The 27122-nt window shown below is 38.4% G+C and overlaps 8 protein-coding genes and 1 long non-coding RNA gene across 14 annotated transcripts; 4 read left to right on the forward strand and 5 right to left on the reverse strand.

Moving 5' to 3' along the window:
* Positions 1-199: 199 nt before the first annotated feature.
* Positions 200-3285, reverse strand: LOC133837959 (uncharacterized). Its single transcript, XM_062268875.1, has 4 exons — positions 2757-3285; positions 2444-2700; positions 2092-2392; positions 200-1609 (listed from the first exon to the last, which is right to left on the reverse strand). The coding sequence occupies exons 2-4, from the start codon at positions 2569-2571 to the stop codon at positions 401-403; spliced, it is 1638 nt and encodes a 545-aa protein (XP_062124859.1). The 5' UTR covers positions 2572-2700; positions 2757-3285; the 3' UTR covers positions 200-400.
* Positions 3286-4674: 1389 nt separating this feature from the next.
* On the reverse strand, positions 4675-11474 carry LOC133838734 (protein kinase C and casein kinase substrate in neurons protein 1). 4 transcript variants are annotated; one of them, XM_062269953.1, is made up of 10 exons: positions 11333-11474; positions 8685-8791; positions 8369-8477; positions 6499-6837; positions 6195-6421; positions 6011-6131; positions 5829-5939; positions 5514-5746; positions 5158-5315; positions 4675-5092 (listed from the first exon to the last, which is right to left on the reverse strand). In XM_062269953.1, exons 1-10 carry the CDS (start codon positions 11423-11425, stop codon positions 4980-4982), a joined length of 1611 nt encoding a protein of 536 aa, XP_062125937.1. In that variant the 5' UTR covers positions 11426-11474; the 3' UTR covers positions 4675-4979. The 4 variants fall into 4 exon arrangements, with proteins under 4 accessions (XP_062125937.1, XP_062125938.1, XP_062125939.1 ...); XM_062269954.1 differs by lacking the exon at positions 11333-11474 and adding an exon at positions 10553-10698; XM_062269955.1 differs by lacking the exon at positions 11333-11474 and adding an exon at positions 10498-10615.
* On the reverse strand, positions 11428-12876 carry LOC133838736 (zinc finger HIT domain-containing protein 2). Its single transcript, XM_062269959.1, has 2 exons — positions 12702-12876; positions 11428-12648 (listed from the first exon to the last, which is right to left on the reverse strand). The coding sequence occupies exons 1-2, from the start codon at positions 12728-12730 to the stop codon at positions 11496-11498; spliced, it is 1182 nt and encodes a 393-aa protein (XP_062125943.1). The 5' UTR covers positions 12731-12876; the 3' UTR covers positions 11428-11495.
* Positions 12877-12926: 50 nt separating this feature from the next.
* LOC133838735 (adenylosuccinate synthetase) lies at positions 12927-19370 on the forward strand. The gene is made up of 5 exons (XM_062269958.1): positions 12927-13215; positions 15841-15943; positions 17654-17933; positions 18013-18373; positions 18438-19370. Exons 1-5 carry the CDS (start codon positions 13042-13044, stop codon positions 18864-18866), a joined length of 1347 nt encoding a protein of 448 aa, XP_062125942.1. The 5' UTR covers positions 12927-13041; the 3' UTR covers positions 18867-19370.
* Positions 15836-16236, reverse strand: LOC133838742 (uncharacterized). The gene is made up of 2 exons (XR_009893984.1): positions 16025-16236; positions 15836-15962 (listed from the first exon to the last, which is right to left on the reverse strand). It is a non-coding gene; the product is annotated as an uncharacterized LOC133838742 (long non-coding RNA).
* A 200-nt stretch (positions 19371-19570) lies between the features above and the next one.
* On the forward strand, positions 19571-20835 carry LOC133838741 (small ribosomal subunit protein uS10). The gene is made up of 4 exons (XM_062269965.1): positions 19571-19725; positions 19879-20034; positions 20293-20382; positions 20632-20835. Exons 1-4 carry the CDS (start codon positions 19723-19725, stop codon positions 20743-20745), a joined length of 363 nt encoding a protein of 120 aa, XP_062125949.1. The 5' UTR covers positions 19571-19722; the 3' UTR covers positions 20746-20835.
* LOC133838739 (calmodulin-like protein 4) lies at positions 20818-21819 on the reverse strand. The gene is made up of 4 exons (XM_062269964.1): positions 21692-21819; positions 21470-21500; positions 21339-21403; positions 20818-21284 (listed from the first exon to the last, which is right to left on the reverse strand). The coding sequence occupies exons 1-4, from the start codon at positions 21692-21694 to the stop codon at positions 20934-20936; spliced, it is 450 nt and encodes a 149-aa protein (XP_062125948.1). The 5' UTR covers positions 21695-21819; the 3' UTR covers positions 20818-20933.
* A 60-nt stretch (positions 21820-21879) lies between these two features.
* LOC133838737 (G-box-binding factor) lies at positions 21880-24753 on the forward strand. Of its 3 annotated transcripts, none has more exons than XM_062269962.1 (5): positions 21880-22109; positions 22221-22331; positions 22396-22610; positions 23024-23172; positions 24458-24753. In XM_062269962.1, exons 1-5 carry the CDS (start codon positions 22014-22016, stop codon positions 24649-24651), a joined length of 765 nt encoding a protein of 254 aa, XP_062125946.1. In that variant the 5' UTR covers positions 21880-22013; the 3' UTR covers positions 24652-24753. The 3 variants fall into 3 exon arrangements, with proteins under 3 accessions (XP_062125946.1, XP_062125945.1, XP_062125944.1); XM_062269961.1 differs by lacking the exon at positions 24458-24753 and adding an exon at positions 23437-24309 and having other exon boundaries at positions 22399-22610; XM_062269960.1 differs by lacking the exon at positions 24458-24753 and adding an exon at positions 23437-24309 and having other exon boundaries at positions 21882-22109.
* Positions 24754-24905: 152 nt separating this feature from the next.
* On the forward strand, positions 24906-26937 carry LOC133838738 (uncharacterized). The gene is made up of 5 exons (XM_062269963.1): positions 24906-25140; positions 25873-26033; positions 26096-26186; positions 26270-26388; positions 26449-26937. Coding segments are annotated over exons 1-5 (510 nt in total). The 5' UTR covers positions 24906-25138; the 3' UTR covers positions 26586-26937.
* The last annotated feature ends 185 nt before the right edge of the window (positions 26938-27122 follow it).

A 27122-nucleotide genomic window follows, 5' to 3' on the forward strand; every position in this document is an offset into this window, starting at 1 on the left:
TAAACAGTTATCTATTCAAAGTTATCTATGATGAAAGTAAACGTCATTGAATAAATGCATTGTTTGCTAATACTACAGTTATCTATATAACAAGTTTTTTAAAATTTGAAACTAAAATAAAATAATTAGAGATATATTTTATGTCATTTTAAGTTTATTACAATTTGTATAAATTCTTTTATAAAAAGTAGTAAAGTACTACAGATAGTAAAGTATTAGATTGACTTTGTAGTCATAACACTTTCGAATATAGAAATAAATTTTATATTTCTCCCTCGATTGAAATAATATTTTCTATAGTTATTTTGAGCTGTGCGTTGTTAGTTTTTTGGCAGTCATTATAAACAGTTTTACTAATAAAACTTATATGAAACATTTAATACTATTAATCAACATTTAGTTATCTATTACAAATGCAATACTTTCTGGCTACAGCATCCTTAAGACACTGGGCTAAATTATTGTACTCATCCAATCGGCTAATGTCAGGTACTTCAATCTGAACGCGATTTGTTTTTGTTGACCACGATGTCGTCGCCTCGAAGGTAGCTTTAGTTCGCTTTGTCTTCACTTCATAGCGAATCAGATAGTATTCCAAATCCTTCTTCTTTGCTTTATTTATTCGCTGCGCAGATAGAATCCTAGATAATTTCAGTTGCTGGCAAAGATTACCAAAGTGTTTGGCGTTGAGATAATCATTTGTGGCATTCACCAACTGATTGGCTGCCTCCTCAATCACAGTATCACTCTGGGAAACATTCAACATGCCGCTGCAAGTGCACCAATGATCATCGATGCCTGCATCGCGACAACTACGCGATACTTTGACTTCGTGCAACACGCTGTGGCAACTCGCACAACCTTCGGGATGTGGCAACTTGTCAGGCGACGTCTCCAGTTGCAGTATGTGCTGCAATGTGGCATGGATGTCATAGGGCGATGTCAAACGATTTCGATTGTGCTGCAAACTCCTCGCGAACTGAGGATATTGCAAGCGAAACCAATGTGGCAGCCAGATATACATCAGTGGCATGCGTTCCTCGAGGTAACCGCTCTTCAAGGCCCGCAGGCGTCCAAACCGCATGCCATGATCGCTGAAGAACACAATGATGGAACTGTCAAAGACTCCACTTTGATTCAGAGATCGCATATATTCCAGCATTCGCGTATCCATCGATGAAGGCATCGCAAAGTCATTGTGACTAAAGGAGTTCGTCCAGAACATGCCGAAACTCGATTCATTCCTGTAGATTTTGGTGAACTGCAGCGCAGCATCGTAAATATATTCCGCAGAATGGCGACGGCCAACACAATAAGGAATATTCGATGCCACTTTTCTCTTCAGCTCCTTTTCGATGGCCAGCATAAAGGTGCGCGCATAATAATCCGTTGGAGGTTTCACGAATCCCTTCTTGTTGTAGTTGAACGTCGCTCCCCAGGCCCAATCTTCGGCGTAGGCTGTGAAGTATCCGCGTTGCTTGTACTCCTTCCAAATGGTGGGACAATTAGTTAAGCCCCACAATTCTTTCGGTTTGCAAACGGAATACGCTCGAGTGCTGTTGAAGCCAGTTAAAATGGCCATCAAATTGGGATAGGTATTGTCGCCCATCTGCAGCAGAAAATTCACAGTTGTAATGTTAATAAAATAGTTGATTATTTAGAAGGTAAATAAAAATTTCAAAACTTAGAGGCAGTTCTTTATACAAAAGAATATAAAAATAATTTCAATTATTCATTAATTTATTTTAATCAAAATTATATCCTCACTTTTACAAAGTATCATCATTAAGTATAATAACTCCACATCTTCTACTCTTCAAGATTTAGATTCCAGATATTCATGCTTACAGACATACAGACAAAGAAGGTTTTTTAACTCGGCTTTTGATTATAATCAAGTACATAATTGTTCCGATATTTAGTACATATAGTATTTTATGTAGAGTGTCAAACAAAAATAAATATGATTCCATGACTGACTTTCGTCACTCATAGAAATGCAACATGCAAACACAACAAAGGAATTTTTCTACCTATTCCTTATCAACCTTCTCGCCAATAATAAAGATTATTCCTTCGGAGTTTACTCACCTTATTATAACCCTGCAGTTCGTACCAATTCTCCTCTCTCAAATACTTGAACATTTGTGGCATGGTGCGCTGAAAGTTCATGCGAGACAAGGAATCAATGCCCCACAACAAGACGCTGGGTCGCCTTTGAGGCAGATCTTTGTCAATAGTCTTATTCAGGTTTGATTTCTTGGCTTGCACAAAATTAAAAGCATCCTTCTGCACAACTTTTGTTGTATTCAATTTGCGACAATTTGTGATGATGCCATCCACATCTTGAGGTACTTTAAAATCCTGTTGAAAATCAACGCAAACCGAGAGTCTGCAAATGGTTTAATAACTCTTGCTCCTTAAGGATTTTATCTGCACTTACTTGTAAGACTTATCTGCATTTTTTCCAGCACCGTAGCGTAGAATTGATTTGTAGCAACAACTGATATTAGCCACGTTTATGTGGAGACTATAAATACGCTCCGTCTCATCGTAACGAACAGATATCATATCCTTCTCTTTATCACATGATTTGTAGGCAGCTTTTTTTGAATATCTTCAACGCATCTCGGGCAAAAGGATTGATGGCAGGCATGTGACAAGTTGGCGTATAGACAAAGTACTCTCTCAAATGGGGATCTAAGAAAAGGATTCCTTGAGAATAGATCTTCTATAAACAGTTGCAACATCATTACCTGTTGTAGTCGAGGTAACCAATTGTGTTGTACTAGTTGTAATATCTGTAGTTTCTGCTGGATAATCACTTGTAGTTTCTTTTGGAGAATAACTTGTAGTTGCTTCTGGAAAATCACTTGTAGTTTCTTTTGGAAAATCACTCGTAGTTTCCTCATTGATGATCTCATAATGAGCTTGGCTTGTAGATTGAATTGAAGATGGGTAAGCTGTTGAAATCTCTTCCGAGTTAATCTTAGAAAGAGTTTGCAGCGTACTCGTTAATGGAATTGTGAATGTTATGCTGCAATTATACCAAATAATTAGCAGTATTAATCCGAATATAGCACACACTTTCAACGGCCTGCGGGAAACAAATGGAGCCTCGTCTTCCGCTTGAAGCAAATGATATTTGTAGTTTGCCATTTGAAGTAAGCGATTACTCTCTGCATCCGGCAGTAGAGTTCACATAATAACAAGCTCCACCCTCGACGGCTTAGACTATGGAACTGATAAGTTCAAAACTACGCTCCATGCTCTAAGTGGTTTGGCTTCGGATTTGAATAGTTGAGTTATTATCTACAAATATATAATGTGCCTAGTGTTTTATCTGAGAAACCAACATTATTGCATGAGAGGTCGTCACGAATATCATCATCAGCAGAAGCAGCATCATCGACAAAACAATGCTAATGCTGTGTTGTTCACTTTAACTTCTTACCTTCATCTTTGGCGATCATTTGCATTGTGTAGTTTTTACAGCTTACAATTGATTAATAACTCGTTTGTGAGCAATCCAAACATTTGCGTAAGACAAACAAAATTAAGAAAATAATTATCGAGCGTGCTCAACTGTGAGTTGCTTGTACAAATATACATAAAGACAAATTATTTTATTTAATGATTAGCTTAAAGTTGTACATCAACTTATGAATTGATTCAATTTTTGTAGGACACTTTATTCAACAGATAAGTTTATCTGAAATGTAGCACTATCAAAATCTTACTTCCAAAAGTCAGTGCGGATTTCCGTTTCCGTGACATTACTAATCATCAAAATCTTCTATACTATTCTATACTAGAACTAATAAGCATATCAAGAAAAAATATTTAATCGTTTCGGTAATTTAAATAGAAATACATATATCAACTCTGCTCAACTTGTAGTATACCCGTTACTTCTTGAGAAAATACAAAAATATTTGATGAATAATCTTCTAACCGTAATCAATGTGTAAAGTAACTATTATTAAGAGATTTAATCACTTCCAAACCTCGCCAGAAATGTGGTTTTCAGAATATAAATGTAGAAAAATCTTCGTCATCAGCTGGAATTCAAGTAATAATTGCAAAAGGTAATTGTTATTGGTTTCATATTTTTTGTTTTATTTCAATAATTTAAGTCATTTAAAAATGTACATATACAATAATATACGTATACTTTTTATAACACAAGTATACACAAAACTTCATAAATAATAATAAAATGTTCATGAAACGCATTACAAATACTACGCACTTGTTTCGTTCAATATGCCAAATTGTTATTTGTTTTGGTTTTTCTCAGTGTACGCAGCTCGCAACCTGGCCACAAAAGGTAACGGCCAGTTGAAGCTCAGTAAAAATGCGCGCACATCTCATTTCATTTCAAAATGTGTTCAGTTTAGCTATCGCATAATACATATGAATAGTTTTTAGTTTAGGTTCTTGTAATATTATGTTTTCATACATTCATTGACGGTCCACACTTATTGTTCTTTTTGACATCATTGCGTGTGTTCTCATGTTATTTCTACTTTCATCAGCTTCTACGTTTCACTTTTAATATTATACTGTGGGTGAGTTAGGTGTAATTGTTTTATCTGTTATCTGTTTGTTTGCTGTTTGTTGGTAGGTTGGATTTCCTGTTGTTCTTTTTCTGTTTTTTGTTTTTTGCTTTCATTTTTCTTTATGCCTGTTGCTGTTACAGACCGAATGCCTAATACATAAGATGCCACACACCGAAAAGTGTGAGCGGATTGCTCATAACAAATTCTAATACATATCATAATAATTTCATCAACACGACTCGGGTTTTTACTCTGTATATAGTACGTACATCATACTGTAACTGTATTATCGGTATCTCTATATATTCTCTATGTGTTAGCTCAACCACTACCCGCCCCGCATCCGCATGCAGCTGCTGCTTCTCTGCTCCTTGTTGCATGCTTTGCATCTCCCGCAAAAAAAAGATTTCACGCACTTTATGAGTGAATGACTTCCACGTAATTCGCCGGATACAATCCAACGCGTCCATTCATGCGTCCCTTGCACCAGCCTTGTTCATCCTCATCTTCCAGTTTCTCGAAAACCTCACCTGGTGGCAAATGATAACAATTAATAGTGAGCTCAAATAACGCGAGAGTCGTGATATGTGTGTACCTTGCTTAAATGTGAGCTCGTCGCTTTCAGCGCCGTCGTAGTCATATAACGCCTTAACCGGCACACCCGGCTCACCGTTGTCCACCAGCACATTGTCGGCCTCATCCCACTCCTCCTCCTCGTCGAATGGATTGGATTCGACTTTGCCGTTGCCGTTGCTGTTGTATGCAAATTGAAATCAATTAGTTCAATGAAAATGAGCGACAAAAAACAACCAAAGTAGAGCAAAACCAACAATAAATAACTGTGGAACTGTATACATTCGTATAGCTGATATACATATATATAGTATCAGAGTTAGTAACTACTCGAGTGTAATACAAAATTCACAATTGTTTGACTGTGTTCAAACTTACGTTACGCTCGAATTGCGATTCGATGCCGCCGCTGCTGCTGTTGCCGTCGATGCTGCCGCTGCTGCTGTCGCAGCTGTTGCTGTTGACGACGACGACGACGACACCGTTGATTTGGCTTCGACTGTTGTGGCAGAGGTTTGAGTTATTGCTGCTTGTTCCTGCTGATTGCTCTTGCCGCTCGCTTTGCTATTCACGCTCGCATTCTTCTTTAAACTGTTGGTCGATGGATATTCCTGTGTACAAAATGCAAAACATAGTTGTAGTAATTAAACAATACTCTACTGTCAGCATTGCTTAGTTAGTGGGCTGGCTTACATGCACATCCTCGGCAACAGGTCGCTGATTAATAAGCGTTATGGGCGCGGCAGGCAATGCCTCTTTTGATTTGTTGCCCTTGGCAATATCACGGAATTCCTCCGTGTATTCCTGCAAAGCGCAAAGCCAAAGTTACTACAAGTGTTCAAAAGCGTTTAGTTTTAGCGGCAATATCTACATACCACAAATGCTGGCCAATTCATGGCCATGTTAATGCCGTATTTGTTCGACCACAATTTCAAATCCTTTTGATGGTCCGCATTGTTGATTGTATGATAAAACTCTTCATAGATTTGTGGCAGGCTGCAAAGCGTAATTTAGATTAGTTTAACGACTTGATTAATTAGTGGGTCATTCAACTTTTACCTTTGCACTTTGGTCGGATCCAGACACTTATGCACATCAAATAGAACTTCCTTGAAGAACTGCAGTCGCGTCTTCTCCATGGTTTGGCACTTCTCAAACACGGATGTCATATCCTCAATGTAAACGGAATTGTATTTGGTGATCTCGCCAATGGCTTGCTCGTATTTCTCTCGGCACTTTTGCACCTGATCTTTGGTCTTTTGCACGCGATCGTGCATCTTCTTCACCTGTAATAAATACCAAATAGTTTAGCAAAGCCATACAACTGTATACCTATACTATAGTATATATATATAGTTCTAACCTGATCTGGCGACAGCGAGCTGTCCGCATTGGCGTTGCGCTCTTGATTCGTGGCGCTGCGTTCCGTTTTGCAAGCCGAATGATAATCGGTTTTGGCCTTCTCCACTTTGGCCAATAGTTTGGCCCATGGTTTCTGTGCCTTCTTGAACAATTCCTCCATATCCTTGCGCTCCTTCATCTGCATCAGCGTGTGATGGTAATTATCCTTTTGCCACGTTTTAATCTGCGTATTCACATCATTGCAGAGATTATCCTTGATCTTCATATGCACATCTGCCAAACGTTCCGATTCAGTTAAGACACCCTTCCACGCCGCCTCTGTGGTACCATATTCTGGCCCTGAAACCGAAAATTAATAAAAGATTAATCAGTGTTAAGTTTATCTATGCATCTATCTATCATCTATGACAATAATTGACAGTCATTATTAAAAGATGTTTCAAGTAGTAATATTGTCGTTGCTGTTTGTTGATTGCTGTTCGCTTGTTGTCTGCTGATGTCATCGCAGACCTCTTAACACTCTTGAGACGGGCCTTTTTATCTAATCACCTATAAACGTGTACGTGTGCGTGTGCGTGTGTGTTTATATTTGTGTGTGTGAGCCTCTTTTTGGCATGTTTATGGGTAGCTAAAGAAAAACTGTAATAAAATTTATACGCTCATGAGAGATGCCCACTTATTAATCACTGCAAATTGGGAATGCACGAAACTCGTTTGACCATTTTGACTAACGGGCTCAACTATTCTCAATTGGCACCCCACACATCACACACACGTACACTTTAAGGTGTGTTGGTGTTTGTGTCGGTGTGTGTGTGTGTGTGTACAGCGCACAAATTGAAGCGCTTAACACAGAAATAAACACGTTCTATTTTCTCATCGCATTGATTTTTGAAACCATTTTGAGCGGCGTCGCTCGATGGGTCTTCTTCTTCTAGGCTGATGATAACTCTTCTTCGCTAGTAGAGCGAGAGAGATACATAGAGAGAGACGCAACTGGGCAAATTCCATGCCAAATTGCTGTCTACAATGCTTACTGTGAAAGTGGACATAGAGCAAAGGCGGTGGCGGTGGCCACAACAACAACAACAACAATAACAACGACAATAGCTAAAGCGGTTAGCAACTCTGCTCACGATGTACTCGATTTCATTTCGCAAAGACGCGCGCACAGTGGAACAAACAAATAGTACAAAACAAAGCAAATAAATGTAAAAAGTAAAATAAACAAAAAATTACTTTGATTACGAAATGAATGTGTTACGAATGAACCAACAATAAAAATTGGTTCACATTCGCAGCACGCTCGCATGCAAATTGTGTTAACATCGCACTGTTAAAGTGTCTGTTAACTGAACAGCAGCGTCTAGACTGATAGACAAAAACTGATTCGAAATGATTCAGCGAAAACTATTTGAATAATTTGCAAATGATCTTGATACGGTATATTTCAATAGTTTTACAGTTTGTGCGGCACCACAGTGCGACAACAGGTAAGACAACGACGAGCAAAAATAAAATACGGCAAAAAAGCAGGAAAAAAAAGTGGCAACAAAAAAGCCCATTAATAGCTTAAGCCACTTATCGCACAACAACAGAACAGAAGCAGCAACAGCAATAACAACAACAATGCGCAATGGCAAATAAGAAGAACACAGAGCCAGTTGTCAGCCCACTGAGCAATGATGCCGCTGCTGGCAACGGGTCATCGCTGCTGCTGCGCTGCTTCTCTACTGCTATTGTTGTTTTTTGCTTCATTGGGCAGGCGTGAATGAATGTGTAAACAAATAGCACAAATACACACGCGCGCACACCACACACACACATAGAGAGTATAAGTGTTGATGCTCTTTGGTATTTCGTACTTACCTTTTTTCAATGAGTTCACCCCATTTCTTGGACCAGCCTCGCAAACTTTTAGCATATCCCTTCTCAATATCAGCGCGCTCCTGTATCAGTTGCTGTAGGTCATTGCAGAGTCTGTTTATACGAGTAGATGAAATGGGAAAAGCGAAGGGAAAAGAGAGAGAAAAAGAGATGCATGAGATGTATCAAATGAAAACCGGTTTGCAGTTTTGCTGTTATTATTATTGCTGGCAATGACCCAACCAAAAACAGTGTTTACAAATCTATTGTATCTTGATTTATTTGTATATTTTGGTAGACCAGTGTGTGCACATTACTCACTTGTAACTATCATCGATGCGTTTGGTGGTGCGTTTGTAATTGCCGGGCTCCCAGAAGGATTCACTTCTAGCCTGCAGAAGCTGATCATCGCTGTGGTGGGACATTTCCTGTGATGCAAAAATAACAATAAAAATGTTTGTAATTCAAGTGCAATAAACAAGACTGAAATCATCAATAATTCTGGTGAGCAACTCAAAGCAGCAACTATAAATAATATTAATTGGAAGGTAAAAAAGAACATTCGACGATTGATTACTGCTTGAAAACGTTCTTGAATTCAAATCAAGCATTTGGCCGTTTTCACCTGTATCACAAATAGTTTCAATTAAGGAGTGAAGACAACCCACAATAATTGATGGCTGTGACCTCCTTATACGTTGCCTACACTATTTCGATAAAGAATTATCAATTGAGTTATCGCCCAATCGTTTATCGCTTCAAAGGAATGCGATGATTGGGTAACTCTGTGTTTGGAAGTTGCAGGCAGGCCATCATCAGCTGTTTGTAAACAATGCAAAGGTTGCTGCACACACACACATACATACATGCAGGCATACATACTCTCCCTCTCTGTCACTGTCTCTCTTTAACACATACACAGGCGCATAATTTTGTTATCAATGAAGGCGTCGTCTGTGAATGTGCCGGCATTTTGTTTTAAGGCGCGGGCGACGAAGGCGACTTTCTCATTAGATTACCGGACTCGCACTACTGAGGTCGTCTGCGCGTCAAGCAGGGGCGGATGCAGCGACTGCGACTGCGACAGTGACAGAGCTTTGCTTTGACATCGTCATCGTCACTGTTGTTGTTGTCGTTGCTGTCATTGCCGTTGATGTTGATGATGTTGCTGCTGCTGCTGTTGCGTCCCTCATTGCTTACGGAGTTTTATTTCCATCGGGTTTTTTTTCTTTTTATTCATTTTGCTGGTATAAATTTAGCTGCATGCAGTCATAACTACTTATTTAGCATTGTATTGTACACACGTTATGCGACTTTGATTTCTCGTATATTATGGGCAGCAGTCGACTTGTTTATTAATTTGATTACTATTTCTTGTTGTTGTTGTTGCTGTCTGTAAGCAAGCACTTGCTGTTGTTGTTGCTGACTTCGTCGTCGCGGTCAGCGACGCCGCAGCATTGAAGTAGAAATTTTAAACAGAAAGTTAACAAACAGGTTGACGCATACTTCGCATATTTGTCGAGATAGATAAGCAGGCGCACACACGAACACTACAGCAGGCAACACACATGAACACATATGCAGGCAGACAAGTCAAGACACACGCACACACACAATCATACAAGGAGCACAGCCCAAAAAGATAAGCAGCGCCCCGAAACTCGTTTATCTGGCAACAAGATTTGAAATTTACGTATTAATAACAAATACACATATTTTGCACCTGTATCTCGCTAGGTCAGCTTACATAAGTTCTGAATCACATACATTCTCTCTGTGCTATCAAATATTAATGTTTTGTTTAAAAGTTAATGGCCACCTCGCACACACACACAAACACGCACACAAATTGTTTCCTTCTTTTTTGCACTAATTTAGCGAGTGAAGCGTTGAGCGAGCAGCTCAGCGAAGAAGAACACTTCACACACACACAACACACGTAGAGAAACGTTCACACACATACAATTTCACATTTGAAATTCCGCTACACAATATCCCCCCGCACCCAAAAACGTTCATACAACGCGTATGAAGAACATTGAAATGTTCTATGTAAAATATTCTTATTGCTGTTGAGTTGCCACATTTTTGTTTTATATTTGCACATTTGGTATTTTGCACATTTATCGCATACGTTTTATATCAAATTGAGTTTTGCAGTCTCCGTGTCCGAGTTTAGTTAAACGTACCAATAAACAAAATAGCCGTAAAAAGCACTACAACTTGCGTGTGTGTCTGAAATCGCCAACTAAAAAAACTAAGCAGGGCTGGCAATCGACAACTTGATTATGAGCTGGCCAGGGCTGCAAGCGCCAACTGGTTCACAGCAACAGCATCGCAGTTCCTATGGTGCGATGACACCACCTTTGATTGCGGTGTATTTTTTAGTTGTGTCGAAAACAATATATCACTTTCATTTATATAAATAACTACATTTTTACGCTTTACAACGAAAAATTCAGCAAAGAGTTTTTAAATGTTTTTGATGATCAATTTTGAACGGTAACATAGATAATTAAATTAAAAATTATTTAAATTAATTTAAAATTGATTTCTATAAAAAATGGTTTCTAAAGTATTTAACTTAACATCCGTATAGAGCCGTAACACCAATAAAAATTTGTAAAATGTTAAAAGAGCGCATAAAAAATTAATAAATTCTATTTCGATGTTTACAAAATAAAATAAAATAATAAATGACAAACACTTTTTCCTAACTTTCAGTTTCTCCTATAATAAAACTTCCGTAAAAAACAATTTTCAAAAACAAGCAGCTCAAAAATGATCAAAACGGCACTTTTCAGTATTTTTATACCAAAACCGATTACGGTATCTCTATGCTGTGATATCAGTTTAAAATTTTAAACTAATAACAATAACAATCATAATCATAATAATATATTAAAACACATTTTAACTGTTCATTTGTTTTAACATTTTCTTAAATTGAGAAACAGATGATTACTTACATTTTGCTGCAAAATAGCCAAAGCGCTTTGCAGACAATTTGTTAGCAAAAACCTCGCATAATTGTTCAAGCCAGAGTCCAATATACTATTCATGATTTCTTAAAGAATACAGTTTATTATAACAAATATGCTTTTACAATTTAGATTTGGTTTGGCAGAGATTTCACAGAATCTCCTCCCTTGTCACATACGACAGCATAAACTCAATTTTCTTTACAAGTTGCGTGAGTTTTGTGCGATTTAATTCAACACTTCCACTGGCTAGTGCAAAAACCTTTTGAAATGCAGCTTCCTCGGGATTTTTACGTTTACTCAACGCTTTCGTAGACTGTAACAAATAAAGTATATCGCTCAAAGCTGATAATTTGTTATTTCTTGTGGACATCAGTTGCCGAGCATCTTCCTGAAGTTGCTCACGACTCTCCACAAGGAAATTGTTACCTCCTCCAGCGCTGCCCACAGCAGCCGCTCCAGCTGGTCCATTGCCGGTGGTGCATGCCTCCATCTCTACCGAAATGATGGCATCTTCGGCGTCCTCAAAGTTGGTGCCATACTTTAACGTAGAACTGAGATTGACCAAATGGGCGACGGCTTCACTCGCATTCGTGCGTTGTTCGCCGCCAAAGAAACGTGCTATGCACGCATAGGCGCTCAAGATGTTCCATAGATTATAGTGGAGGCAAGGCGATGGGGTTTTCTTGCAAATGTCTGTAAATTTCGGAATATTCTTTTGAATTTCAGGCACATTCAATTGTTGTTCTGTTGGCGCATTGATGACCACAATCTTAGAATTCTTTGGCTTGGACCACCAGGGTTTGTAGTCAGGCATCAGTTTCATAATATCGCCACTGGCAATTAGCTTTTGGAATTCCTGTTGCTCCTCCATTGTTAAACGGCTCCAGACCTCGTCGGCATCGTTGATATCGATGCCTTTTAAACGTGCCGCAATATCCTCATCATCCTCGACTTCTTCTGCCAACGATGGGTCAATATCATCGCCATCTCCCTCATTTTCATCCCCATCCTCCTCCTGCTGTTCGTCATCCGAGTCCAAAGGATTGTCCAGGCCATCCGCATCGAAATCCTCCGGTTTAAAGCCGGCATCTGATGCGCGCATTCGCTTTAATATGTCGTATATCTTGCGCATGTCCTGCTGACTCTCGGGTGTCGTTGTGGCACTTGCCAGCTCATCCTGTATGCACGCCTTATAGAACTCCTCGGAACACTTTAAATGTGGTTTGGATTTGTAGCAAGCAACGCTACAGTAAAGCGCATTGCACTTGGGACAGGTGTACTTGAAAGGCGTCTCTTTACAGCTGAAAGTGAGTGTCACATTAATCTCAATTTTTGTATTGTATTGTACACTTACAAATGGCAAGTTTCTGTGGATTCCGTCATCTTAATGTAAAAGCGCGTCTTCTAAACGTTAGCACAACAATAACTAACGCCGGTAACAGCTGATTTTTATGCGTTGCCAGATAAACTCACAAATAGAGCGCGTGTGAGCCAAACAAGTGTGGCAGCACTGTCCCACAAACGTTAGTGGCATCTCCCCGCATTGACAGCTGCATATCAAAATTTTGTATTTTGTAAAAACAGAACGTGTTCCGTTTTCAAGCGAGATCAACGTCGTGCTCGTTCGTTCGTGGTCGTGGTTGAGTGAGTGAGTGAGTGTGAGCGAGAGAGAGTTACCTGATAGTTGGTACGAAATGTCAACAACAAGCGCAATTAACGGAAATCACTACGAACAATTGCATCAAGGACGCACCAGCATGTACAAGTCTAAAGTGGATGTCGTCCTGGGAGCCCAATGGGGCGATGAAGGCAAAGGCAAGGTCGTGGACATGCTTGCCTCCGAGGTGGACATTGTTTGCAGGTGTCAGGTAAGCAACAACAATAACACCACAGCAACATTTCTACAAATCATTGAAAAATCAAAGTGGCAAAAAAATAACAGCTGATAAGAAGTTATCCTTGTGTCAAGGACACGACGCCGACGCTTTCAGTAACTGAAATATCGGCGCAATCATTGCGTCTGCCAAATCTGTACTTTCATCAGCATCATCAGCACATATCTGAATTTCGCCAGAAGATACACTTATTTATTTTTCTTCAGATTTCGTAGCTCTCCTCTACTATTATCGCAAGTGACGACCGCATGCTTCGCTTTTTCATTTATTGTATCGTCGCGCCGCGTTTTTTCTACTTTCGTGTGTGTACATAGTATACTTGTGTATGTATGCAAGTGTGTGCACGTGCTTGTGAGTGTATGTGTGTGTACGCTCAGTCAGTCAGTCTGCCAACAACTGCTGCTTCAGCAAATTCGTCACCCGCTCTCTCACTCTATCTCTCTCTTACTCTGACGTTAGTCGTTTCCTCCGTTCTATAGCACGGATACATACATACAACACACATGTAAAAGTACACACACACATAGACAGCACACATGTGTTTGCCTTCTCAGAAAAACGCTAGGTTTACATAATCTCACCATTGTGAATGTCCCGCGCATTATTCTAAAAAAAGCGCAACAACAACTGTTCTGGCTGTACACACACAACCAATACATACGCGCAATGTATATTATATGCAAGTGTATGTGTGTATCTAACTACAAGTAAATACTTGTAGTTTCATCTGTGTGTACAAATTCAATGCGTCTGTTTTTCACAGTTCCCGGTTAATGTCAATTTTAACTGACTGTGAAACGGCGCTACCAACTTGTTGAATTCAGCTATTTTGCGGGCCTATTGAATTAAATTGTATCACAGTGGGCGATTTGGTCCCGCTAGCGGCATTTAATTCAAATTTTCAAATTGAAAAATCCGTTAATATTTTTTCACATATCGATAGCATATGCTTTGATTAGATTTTTAAAAGCTTTTGAAAGCTCTACGATCAGCTGATCATCAGCTGTGATCAGTCAAACACACCATATGATTTCGCAAAAGAGCTTTACACAATTTTTTCTCTTTGCGCGCATGGAATTTGAGTTCCTCGGAAATTTAAAATTTTTGGTGAATTTGTTAGAAGTTTGGTTTTTTATTATATTCAAGGTATGTATTTTCAAAAAAATCAATGTTTGTGACCGGTCTATAAATGTGTAGCTCATAAAACGTAGTGGTAATTCAGTGTATTAACAACTAGCCCGGATTAGCGTACACCTGTCTTTCGTGGAGTAGAACTTCATTTGTTCAACTAAGTCCAGTCTAACTCCTTTATTAGCCGAAAGTGTGAATCAGTGGCGTCCAAAATGTGAATTTATCAACTGCTATTATCTGCTAGCCTTGAAACTATGGTACTTTTTAGATACAGTGTTAGTACCAAAAGGGATCTTTTTTAGTATTGCACTCAGAAGTCATCCCATTTTTTCCATCATCCCATCATTTTTAGATAAAGTTTATATATGAAATATGTTAATTGAAGTTCAAATAAAATAAAAATAAAACAAAATTTTAAATTAAAAAAAAAAATTTTTTTAAATTAAAAAAAAAAATTTTAAAAAAAATTAAAAAAATTTTTTAACTTAAAAAATTCTATGATTTTTTTCTGATCAGTGAAAAAAACCGACTGAAGATATCTATTTTAGTTTAGAAGTTATTAATTAAATGCCGCTAGCGGGACCAAATCGCCCACTGTGTGTATGAGGAAAACTCACAACAGTTCAATGAACAGCACTTTGTTCTAGTTCCTTTGCAATATAATTGCCCTTTTTGCATCATAACTTTTATATAGTCATCAGGCTTATCAAGATTGTGCGGTTTATTATTATATAATAATTTGAGCTAACTTTTGCTATACTATCTGAGTCACAAAACAGCACACGCCTCCAAAAAGCTGGCTCTCTATATATTGCGCAGCGAAAGTTCCCTATAATGTCCAACATATTCTCTATAATCTTATCATCATTCACAGTTCCCTATCTACGATTGTGTATATAGCACATACTATATAGCAGAAAGAGAGCGAAATATTGTTGTATTTGCGCATTTTGATTATCTTGTTTTGCTAATGGTCGAAATTTTTTGGTTATTTTCGTGCCTGGGATAGTTCCAGAATTTTTTTTGGGTGATTTTGCTAATGTTTTTCAAAAGTTTATTGTGCATACTATATAGTAGTACGTATATTGCTTATAAGAGATTAACAAATGACAAAACAAAAAAGAAATACTTGTACAGTTGCCAAGAATAACGTTTTCGCTTTTCTTTATCGCAACACATTTGATACGAAATACTTTCGCAATAAATAATACTTTGTAGTCAGCTCATCGTGTCACTCACTTTAGATTCTGCAAACTGTTTATTTTATTTGTTATTTGTTATTTAATACTACCTAGGTTGTACAACATTATTATGATTATTTATTTATCACACAAGTTTTAATGAACAGCAAAAACACACAAACTTGCTAATTTCATATACAAACAATAGACGTATTTCCCTCTCTCTCACTCTCTGTAAAATTCTCCGTTTTTAATGTCAACCATCTTTCAATTTATTTATCCACAGGGCGGTAATAATGCTGGACACACTGTGGTTGCCAACGGCACCGAATTCGACTTTCATCTGCTGCCCAGCGGTGTCGTGAACGAGAAATGCATTTCGGTCATCGGTAAGTGGAGAGTTCCCTCCTAGAGGATAATGGAGAGATTCAAGAATCAAGATAAAATCAAGAAAGCAAAGCAAGAAATACTTTTTCAAAATGAATATTTGAGAATGAATGTAAGCATCTTTTCCTTTCATTTTCTTTTCTATATATCTTTCTAATACTTTCAGTTTTTATTTAAATCAAAATATAAACACACTTTTTTGTATATATTTATTTTATAGCCTCTTTTACTATGTATATAGAGCAGGTTTGTTTTTGTTGTTTTGTTTTTAGCTATTCTTCGTTCGTGTAGAACACAAAATACTTATATACACACTGGCATACAAATATTTAGTTTTTTTTTTTTGCGTTCTTTTTGGCAAGACTTTGTGCATCATTGACATTGGCTTCGCAGTTTGGTATTGACATCTGGCCATTTGGATAAAGGCTTTCTATTTTGGTCCCTTGCGACTCTCTCTAGGCCTTTTTTGCTGCAGTCATTCAAGTCAACAGACGTCAATTCTGTTATTCTTACTTAACTTAATTATATTTTTATTTATATCGTCATTACCCATGCACTTGCTATCCGTATGATTGTTTGTTATTATTATTTATTGCAAGGTCGTTTGTGTGACACGAGCACAGCAAGGCGAAAGTAAATAATTTTGTGCTGCAACTTTTGTGTATCTTGATTCTGGACTTAAAGTTTAATCGATGTTGTTGTCACAACAAAAGTTTGTAGCCTGTCGTCGCTTGTCACAAGACTAATTTATGAGATAATCACAATCGCACCAATACAGCGAAAAAAATGCCTCACCAGCTTTGGCAAAGCGTGTGCAATTTAGATATGTGGCTCAGGGTTGTATGTACATATATACCGATACATAGATACATATATATACATGGCAAATTATTCTAATCAAGCAATTAACTTATTATTTTCGAGTCGATTATACAACAGAAATAGAGAAACAAACAAAGCATTTCATCGTTAACTCGACTCGCGTGCTATGATAAACTGAATTCGTTAGGAAACGAACTTCACAACTTATCAGAAACTTGTGCAATTATACAAATGTAAGAAATCCCCTTAAAAATTTATACACAAACCGAGTTACACAAGATAACTGACAACTGTGTAATACTCTCTAATGTGGCACGTGCCTTTATGGTGCACATAAAACTGATTTTAAACTTTGTGTTCATGTTGATAAGATAGACAAAGTAAAGTAAAGTCTTCAAATCCTGTCACTTTACTTGTTTTTATTCCTTTATAAGTCAGTTCAGAATAGAACAGCTTTTGCTCGTTTTAAACTTGTTTTGAAGTTGATAAGATAGAGAAAGTCAAGTCTTCAAAGTCTGTCACTAAAACTGATTTTTTATTCCTTGACAAAGTTAGTCACAAGAGAGTTTTTTCTATGCACTATTTGCTAGGGATATTTCTCTGATTTTTAACTTATAATGAAGTTGATAAGCTAATGAAAGTAATGACTATCGCTATACAAATTCTTAGAAAGTCTGTCTACAATAGTAATTGTTTTCCTATATCTATCTATACAATAAACAATATTTATTTTTCTTTTCATATTATTTATTTAATACTTATCTCTCTATAAGGGGGAAATTTACGCATTGCAATAATATTTCTAGATAATGAAATAATTCTACATATTACGTATAAATATTACATTAATGTGAAAGTACTTAACATTTGTGTTTAATGGATTTTTGTAGGCAACGGCGTTGTCATCCATCTGCCCTCGCTGTTCGATGAGGTGCTGAAGAATGAGGCTAAGGGATTGCAGCATCTGGAGAATCGCCTGATCATCTCGGATCGTGCGCATCTCGTGTTCGATTTCCATCAGCATGTCGATGGCATGCAGGAGGCGGAGAAGGGTGGCAAGTCGCTGGGCACCACCAAGAAGGGTATTGGTCCGGCCTACTCCAGCAAGGCTACCCGCAATGGCATTCGTGTGGGCGAACTCCTCGGTGACTTTAACTTGTTCAGCGAGAAGTGAGTAATCGAATATTAAAAAACTAAATGATTTAAATGTAAACTAATTATATTATGTTCGTGTGTGTGTGTGTGACAGATTCAAATCGATTGTGAACACGCATTTGCGACTGTTCCCATCGATTGCGGTGGACGTCGATGCCGAGCTGGCACGCTACAAGGACTACGCGGAGAAGGTGCGCCCCTATGTCAAGGACACAATTTGCTTCCTGCACACAGCGCTGCGCAACGGCAAAACTATTCTGGTGGAGGGCGCCAATGCAGCTATGTTGGACATTGACTTTGGCACGTATCCCTATGTGACGAGCAGCAATTGCAGCATTGGCGGTGTCCTCACCGGTCTCGGTCTGCCTCCGCAGACAATTGGCGAAGTTATTGGCGTTGTCAAGGCTTACACGACGCGAGTCGGCGATGGACCTTTCCCCACGGAGCAGCTTAATGTAAATCATAGACAACTTAAGTTGCTTGAATTAAACTAATGTCTTTTATTTTCTTTTTATACAGGAAGTTGGCGAGCTGCTGCAGACCCGAGGCTTTGAGGTTGGCGTTACCACGAAGCGCAAGCGTCGCTGTGGCTGGCTGGATATTCCTCTGCTCAAGTATACATCGCTGGTCAACGGCTACACATGTATTTGCATAACGAAGCTGGACATTCTCGACACCTTTGAAGAGATCAAAGTGGGCATCAACTACAAACGCAGCAACGGCGAGAAGCTTGATCATTTCCCCGGCACCATTAGCGAGCTGGGTGCCATCGAAGTGGAGTATGCCGTACTGCCCGGCTGGAAAACGTCCACGGAGCACATACGCAACTTCAAGGAGTTGCCGGAGAATGCACAAAACTACGTTCGCTTCTTGGAGAGCCATTTAAGCGTCCCTGTGCGCTGGGTGGGCGTCGGCAAAGGCCGTGAATCTATAATTAATGTACATTAGTTAGCCATACATACATATTTACATACACACATACTATAAATATGCGTATAGATGAGACAGAGACGCTTTAATATCCATTTATAACCCCCATTAACCAGAGATGCGTGCACACGTTTGTGCAGCCACTGGGCTTTTAACTATCCTAACTACAGACTTAACCATAAAGTAATATTCCGATATTCTATGATGATGTATGTATCTACAACACAACAATTTGGACACAAACTTTTAGCCTATTGCTTCATTAAGTTTAATTTTATAGTTTGATGGTCTACCATATTATGATTTTTCACTTTTTTGGTTGTTTTATAACGAAAAACTGCACAGACCTACACTTTTTTTTGGATTGTTGAGACGTACTTAGTTTTGTAAGATCGTCAAGTGCAGTTCTTAATTTTTGATATGAAAGAGAGAAACCGATATTCTTTATATATTGTACAATAACTAATTAACGTTGTTTTAATATTTAAATACAACATTGTGCTTTGACATGTACATTTTTAATTTTAAACTGTATTTGAATGTTGGATTCTTGGCCCTGCGTCACAATCGCATTTGTTTTATCGCAAATTAGTTGAGAATGCGAAATTAAAATAACAATAAACAAAACCAGATTTGTTGGTCTTTTCAAAATGGGCGCTCATAACGGATGGATGTTGTTGGGAATGGCAAAAGGTCATTGAGAACGTGGGTTGCCACCACGTTTTATTTGGAGAAGTGGCAACGCCGCAGAGGCCGTGCTGGCATCGCTGTGACTGTCTCTCTTCCCATTTCGTTTTTGACCAGCAAGTTAACTGGTTCAGCGCTGCTCAAAATAACAAGATTTGAATATCTCGACCAGATAAATTGCTAAATAATGGTAAATATCCAGCTACAATGCATTTAAATTAATTAAAACACATTACCTAAACGTGCAGTGCAATAATTTTATTTAATGAAACACTGCACGTGGTAGGCGTGTTTCTGAATGCAACATAACCTCACAATTTACTCATGTGTTGACATTTTGCAGGCTGCTGCTCCTAAGGACATTGAGAAGCCCCATGGTGGCGATTCTGCATCCGTGCACCGCATCCGTATCACCCTGACCTCCAGGAACGTTCGCTCCTTGGAGAATGTGTGCCGTGATCTGATCAACGGTGCCAAGAACCAGAATCTGCGTGTCAAGGTAAGCAAAAGAAGAAGAAACAGCCGCTTCCGCTTTTCTTGCATTTACCTGGAGGCTTCGTGTGCCCGCTTGCCGCTTAGCCTAGTCATTAATAAATGCTAGATCAAAGATATAGCTTGAATTGACATCATTTTCACATTTGATTCATAAACAGTGTGAAGATTTTCCATGATTCCTGCAACAGCCCTAAAACATAAATGCAACTTTTCCTTTCTGTTTGATGTACTGTAAATATTAATAAATCTTTTCCATTTTCAGGGCCCAGTGCGCATGCCAACCAAGACCCTACGCATCACCACCCGTAAGACTCCTTGCGGTGAGGGTTCCAAGACCTGGGATCGTTTCCAGGTACGTTGATAGTTTAAATAAACATTTTAACTGATGTGGACAGATCAGATATCGTGCTATGGTTAAACATAACCAGCCATTGTACAGTATCGCCGATTTGCCCAGATTAAACGTATTCTCATAGTCCACTTTGCTGGTTATTCCTCACAATTTGGCTCTCCGAATTCGACAATAAAATATAATTTATTAAATACTTCATTTGCAAGAGTAATTTTCAGTTAATAATAATTGCGTTTTCCTCTTTTTTAGATGAGAATCCACAAGCGCATCATCGATTTGCACTCGCCTTCTGAGATCGTGAAGAAGATCACCTCGATCAACATTGAACCCGGAGTAGAGGTTGAGGTTACCATTGCCAACTAGATTCGGCGAAACGAACCGTTCTTCTCAACAAAAATGCTGAAAAGTTGAGCATTTGAATAAAAACCAAACAACTTTTCATAAATAATTAAACTCTTTTTAATTTTGCATTGTGCGAGCAGAAGAATGAAATATTAGCATAAGATTTGAAATAAGTACTGGAATGTGATGAAGTGCTTAAAGAACTTTGTTTAGTAATAGTCCGGAACTGGAGCACAAGCGATTTTCACAAAATCAGCATAACGCACAGTGCTATTGTTGTTGACATTAGCCTCCCTGAAGATATTGTCCACCTCACGAACGGATAATCCTTCGCCCCAGTTTTGCAACAAGTTGCGCAGCTGCTTGGCCGATATAGTGCCTTTATTCTGTGGATCAGCTGCACGGAAGGCAGCAATTACTTCATCCGGCAGACTTTCCACGGAGGAATGCTGATGCATTATGTCCAGAAAGTCAGCAAAACTCATTTTGCCATTCTTTTGCTTTAAGTACGAAACCAGCTCTTGTATGGTTGGTGATAAGCCCAAGGAACGCATAATAACCTGTTCATAGAATATATTTTATTGTCGTTCATTGTGAACATGACTAATACTTACAGTTAGTTCGTCCAAATTGTTAATTTGGCCCGAACGAGCAAACAGATAAAAACACTCACGGAATTCTAAGGGAAATAGATAAGATTTTTGATCAGTATGAAATCATTCTATGTAGTTCTATGTGTATTTACCATCAATATCCTGTTCTTTGAAGTAACGAGCCTATAAGCATGAAAAAGAAAGTCACACAAACAATTAGTTCGTAATTAGCATAAGAACTATTAAGGGAAAATGGGTACAATCAGTCAAGTGGAAAGTAGACCAGAGAAATTAGGAGTAAAGAATGCGTTTACAGCTCATAAGTTTGCATAACTCACAAAGTTTTTATTTTTAATTTATTAATTACAACTTACCATTATTTAAATGGATATATATTGCACTTTAAACAAATAAAACAAATAATAAATAAACGAAAAGAAAACTCAAACAGGTTGTAGTGCAAACTACCAAGCGTTGCCACCAAGTTAAATGCTTACCGATAACACTTATCGATAGCTTGCTTACCTGTCGCAACAGCTGTCGAGGTCGTGTTACTGGCAAAAGGTGAAGAAGCAGCAGCAATTTGTGTACGTGTGTGTTTTGGATAGCCACTAAGCTCTAGCTACGTGGTGATTATCGTGCGTGCCACCGTATTCGAAATCCTCGCAAGCAATCCAAGCGATTCCCATTGCCCAAATGCATTTAACAGATTTCACAGCAGCCTTGCTGCTCGCACTCCTCAGCTGCAGCAGCGCACAACGAGTGGCGCCCGGCGTTAATCCTCAGCATTATGTGAGTTGAACCAATAAGAGTTTCGATGTTGTAATAAATTGTGCAAGCAGCTGTTGTAGTTGTTGTTATCTTATGAAATAGTTTGTTAACTGTTTTCCCTTTTAACAACAGCAACAAGTGCCCCAGCAAGTGCCACAACATCACCAACAGCCGCCACCGCCACCACAATACCAACAGCAACAACAAATTCATAGCGCGCCTGGCGTTCCACAACAACAATATGTAAGTGGTTGTCAAGGATACATGGACACATAACGATAACGCATATGTGTTCTACACTTTTCAGCAGCAGCAGCAAGTGCAATATCAGCAGGTTCCCGTTCAACAGCAGCAGCAGGTGCCACAGATGCAACAGCAACATATTCCCCAACAGCAAGTGCCACAACAGCAACATCCACAGCAAGTGCAGCATCAGCAACAGCAGCAACATCATGGAGGCGGACATCATCATGGACAGCCGCAGCAGGTGCTAAACACGGGCAACATTCAGCAGGAGCGCGCGTAAGTTTCCCACAATCACAATCATTGGGTATTATCATATCATTTGTGGGTAGCGCAATTAATCAATAGCGACTTAAGTGCTTAAAAAACTCGCAAACAACTATTTGTTATCTTATCGCCATATTTAATGACAACGCGCGCACTTTATAGCAGGGATAGTAAATAAAACGCAAGTAACACAGAAGTCGCATTTCAACTTTTCGCTGATGATGGCTCATCTTCTATCTATCTTCTATATCCATATATAACTATCCTTTAACCTTACTGACTATCAAGGCAGAGCCCAACAAGTTAATGAATCTTTTCCATCAAATAGCAAACATTTTATATAACAAACATTACTTTGTTTTTAAAATAAGTTCCTAGATTTCGCATTACCATGTAATTTTCATAATATTCTGCTTGCTTTTCAGTCACATCCAGGAGCACATGCAGGTGCCCATCGATACGAGCAAAATGTCCGAGGCTGAATTGCAGTTCCATTATTTCAAAATGCACGATTCGGATAACAACAACAAGCTGGACGGCTGTGAGCTCATCAAATCTCTAATCCACTGGCACGGTAAGCACCTATTTTAGGAATTTATTAACATTTACTATTACTATAATTATTTACCTGTAGTTTGTTGTTCGGTTTTCGTTAACGTTTTAATTCATGACTTTTGTTTTACCCTTTTACTTGCACGCACTACATTTGGTCTGATTGCGGTTGTGATTCTGAATCTGATTCTGATTCTGACACTGGTTGTGGTTGTGCTCATCATTTCTAAATCCATCTTGCATATGGCTTATTCTGATAATTAATTTAATAACAAATTTATAATAGAGCAAGGCAGCAAAGAGCAGCCAAACGGTGAGAAGCCGCATGTGGAGGAGAAAGTGTTCTCGGACGAGGAGCTTGTTGCTCTCATCGATCCCATACTGCAGATGGATGATACATCGCGAGACGGTTTCATTGACTATCCGGAATTCATCAAGGCTCAGCAGAAGGCTGCCGAGAAGATGCAACAACAGCAGCAACATCCAGATCCAGCGCAGCAACAACAACAGCAGCATCAGCAGCAACAGCATCAGCAGCCACATCATTAGTCTATAGTTCGATAAATCAATCAGTTTGCATTATTACTATATATATTCCAATCAAGCATAGTTCTGTCAACATCACTGTCCTTGGTCCGCATTCGTGCCCCCCACAAACATACAACATACAACACATACATGCCACATGCCACACTCGCAAATTCCAGCGCAAATTGTAATATATACTATATTTCCAAGAACAATTTTCGATAATGCTACAAGCATTCCAAAAAATCGGGCAACTACTTTTGAACAAATTGTAATAATTTCTTCTTCGAATAGCACACGACGACGAATCTCTTCTCTTTGTGATCTGTGCAATGAAAATGTTTGTTTGTTTATTTTATTATTGTTTTTTGCCTTCTTCTTCTTCTCATAATTATTAGTTTCTTCTACGATTGATATAGTTATTTATAAGCGTCACTTCAAATTCAGCAAACAGCAAACTAAACAAAAAGTATCAACAGACTGATCACGTGTAAAACGTTTGTTTTGTATAAAATGAAAAACGAAAATGATAGAAAAGAAAAACAAAAGCCTGGAACTAATTAATTTGATATAAACTATATATATATACATATACTTAAATAGACGCGTGCAAAATTCATTGTAAGTAAAACACTTTTGTTTTTATTTAGCGAATAAAAAAATCACAGAAAATGAAAATTCATCTAACAAACGCCTTATAGTCTCGGGTTATTGGATTGGAAATATCATTTTATTTTAGTCTAAACAACGTTTTCTTAAATGTTTATTTATCATTTCAGTTGAAGATCCCAATAAACCGATTACCAAGGACACCGAGAAGCCAGCTGAAGATGATCACAAGGGCAATGTCTACACGGATAAGGCACTGGAGGATACCATAGACTATGTTCTCAAATCGATGGATTTGAATAACGATGGTTTTGTGGACTACGCGGAATACCGAAAAACCGAAGCCAACATTGGCAAAGACTAGAATTGATTTCAAAAGAGAGCCATAGAACTTGACAAAAAGAAATTTAGTGGTTAAAATGCAAATTTGTTATAACTTTTTATACTTTTCGAAAATAAAAACCTGAATTAAAAGCAATTACTAAAGAGACGTTATTCAAGTTGCACCCTGACAAAGCAAGCTTTCCACACGGTATGAACCCAAACAGCCGGCCGGCTAAGCAGCCCCTCAAAAGAAAGCTTTTATGCCGTACTAAAGCTCTTTTAGCAACTTTGCTTTACACATTCTACGTCGAAGCGTCGCAGCGAACAGAAGCGTGAAAAGAGCGCAACGAAATGTGTTGATAATAAAAAAATTCAAAGAAAATGACAAGCAAAGTGTTGGTCGAAGGTGTCCAGTGAAAATCGAAAAATTGCAATTACTCGCGATTATTATTCATTCATTTGTTATTCAAACAACAAGCATTCGCCGCGTGTGACCAATCAACAAGCTCAATTAAATCGCGCTAGCAATGTAAGCAAACAAATCAAGGCACATTTGAGAAGCATAAAAAACTGTGCTGGTTTCTAATTATGAATTGCATGCAAGCGATTACCGTGGGGGGTGGGGCGGAATTCCGCTGCGTTGCTTGGGGCGTCGTTTGTTTTTTTTTTTGTTGACGGAGAATAAATATATCCGTATCCGGGAGCACGTGCTTGCGTGCAGCCAGGCACAAAGTGGCCTATGTGTGTATAAATATTAGCCTCGTCCGTAAATAACAAATGTGTCAGGTTGCGTGTGTTATCGATTTTGCACAACGCCCTCGTCCCCCCCTCATCCACCCATCATCCCCAGCCCAGGCTGGCGTCGCATGCAAAAGCTATCCAGGGGTGGGGTGGATACACTTTGTGTTTTTGTAGCGTTGCCGGCCGGCTTTCGCTTGACACGAGAATGCTTTCACATCATTAGCTTAAATTTGATTGCCGTGTTTATTTTAGTTGCATACTTCTATAGCTATTTCCAGGATTGAGAACGCGAAATTAGTACGACTTTCAAAGGAAATGATTTAGAACAAGTTTAATGCATTTGAAGATTTAATGTTTTCGTCTTATTTATAGTAAATACTTCGGAAAAACTTCTAAAAGTTTAAGTAATCCTAAATAATTGAAAATCTAATAGAAGTATTGTTGGGATAAAAATATGTAATGAAATTATTATTCAGCTTTTAATTCAATATTCAAATGATATATAATTTATACATTACAGGGCTGCTATTCAGTCTTCCGGCAGGCCCCGTGAGCGTCTTCTCTACGCCTTTCGTGGGTGGATTGCGTTTGTTGCCTTCATGGATCTTGGCACCGCTTTTCGCAGTTACATTGAACGCCGCAGTTTCCTGGGCGATCACAGCGATACACAGTTTATTGAAGGTGAGTATGGAGAATGATTTATCAAAACATAACATAGAAATGAATATTGAATTATCCTGCAGGTGATTATACCATATCACGTATCATTGGCATGTACTGTCTGCTGAAGGCAATCGCCCTAGTTCACTGCACTCTCTACATACATTACCGACCGTAAGTAAATAAATATCGTAATTAAATTCCAGTTTAGCAGCTCTAATTATTCCACCTTTTTGTTTTTCTTTCATGTTGTACAGCGTTGTTAGCATGGGCGGCTGCTCCTTGGCTCTCACCATGGTCTTCTATGCCACTGAGGCACTCTATTTCCGCTCCAGTACTTTGAACTTTTACGTCATCTTCCCTTGTGTATTGAATAGTAAGTAATTGCTCACCCCTTTAAGAGAACACATTAAAAACGTTGCATATTCCTAAATAGCAATTACTCTACTGGGCTTGATCTATATACCGAAAAGACTTCGTCTATGGGAACCAAACATGGATTTGGATGACGAAAACTCTCAACTATTAAAGCAAATGACTGGCTTTAAGCGACGCCGCGCGAAAAAGCAATAATTTAACGTCTAAACCAAAAAATACAACGAAGCGAAGCAATTGGCGACATTTTTTCAGAGTTTGAGACGTTGAAACGCATATTAATCCTTTATGGACTGCATTGATGTGATTGACAACCATCAAAGAAACCTTAATTTATTTATATAGCAATAATGCTAACTAACCGAAGCCAAATTAGTGATTTTTATTATTATAAATTAAGAAAGCAGATACAAAAAAACAATGCTCTTCATACATACGTCAATTCCTGACATTATCACTCAATAATAACATTTTGTACTTCCCTTTTAGCAACCATACATACATATATACATAATTATAACCGAATAGAGTTTATTACACTTTTAACAAAGATATTTATATAGATTTAATAGTTGGTATGTTGCCATGTTAAAACATCACGTTAAAACCTTAAGTTCGCAAGTTAAAGTTAAGCAAATTTAGTATTCGACTCAAAAGGAATGGCTTTAAATTTACAAACAACAAGCACGTTTATAATCAAATATTTAAGTATTATATGGAATTTTTCCATTATAG

The sequence above is a fragment of the Drosophila sulfurigaster genome, chromosome 2R (assembly GCF_023558435.1).
Source record: "Drosophila sulfurigaster albostrigata strain 15112-1811.04 chromosome 2R, ASM2355843v2, whole genome shotgun sequence".
NCBI classification, from domain to species: domain Eukaryota; kingdom Metazoa; phylum Arthropoda; class Insecta; order Diptera; family Drosophilidae; genus Drosophila; species Drosophila sulfurigaster.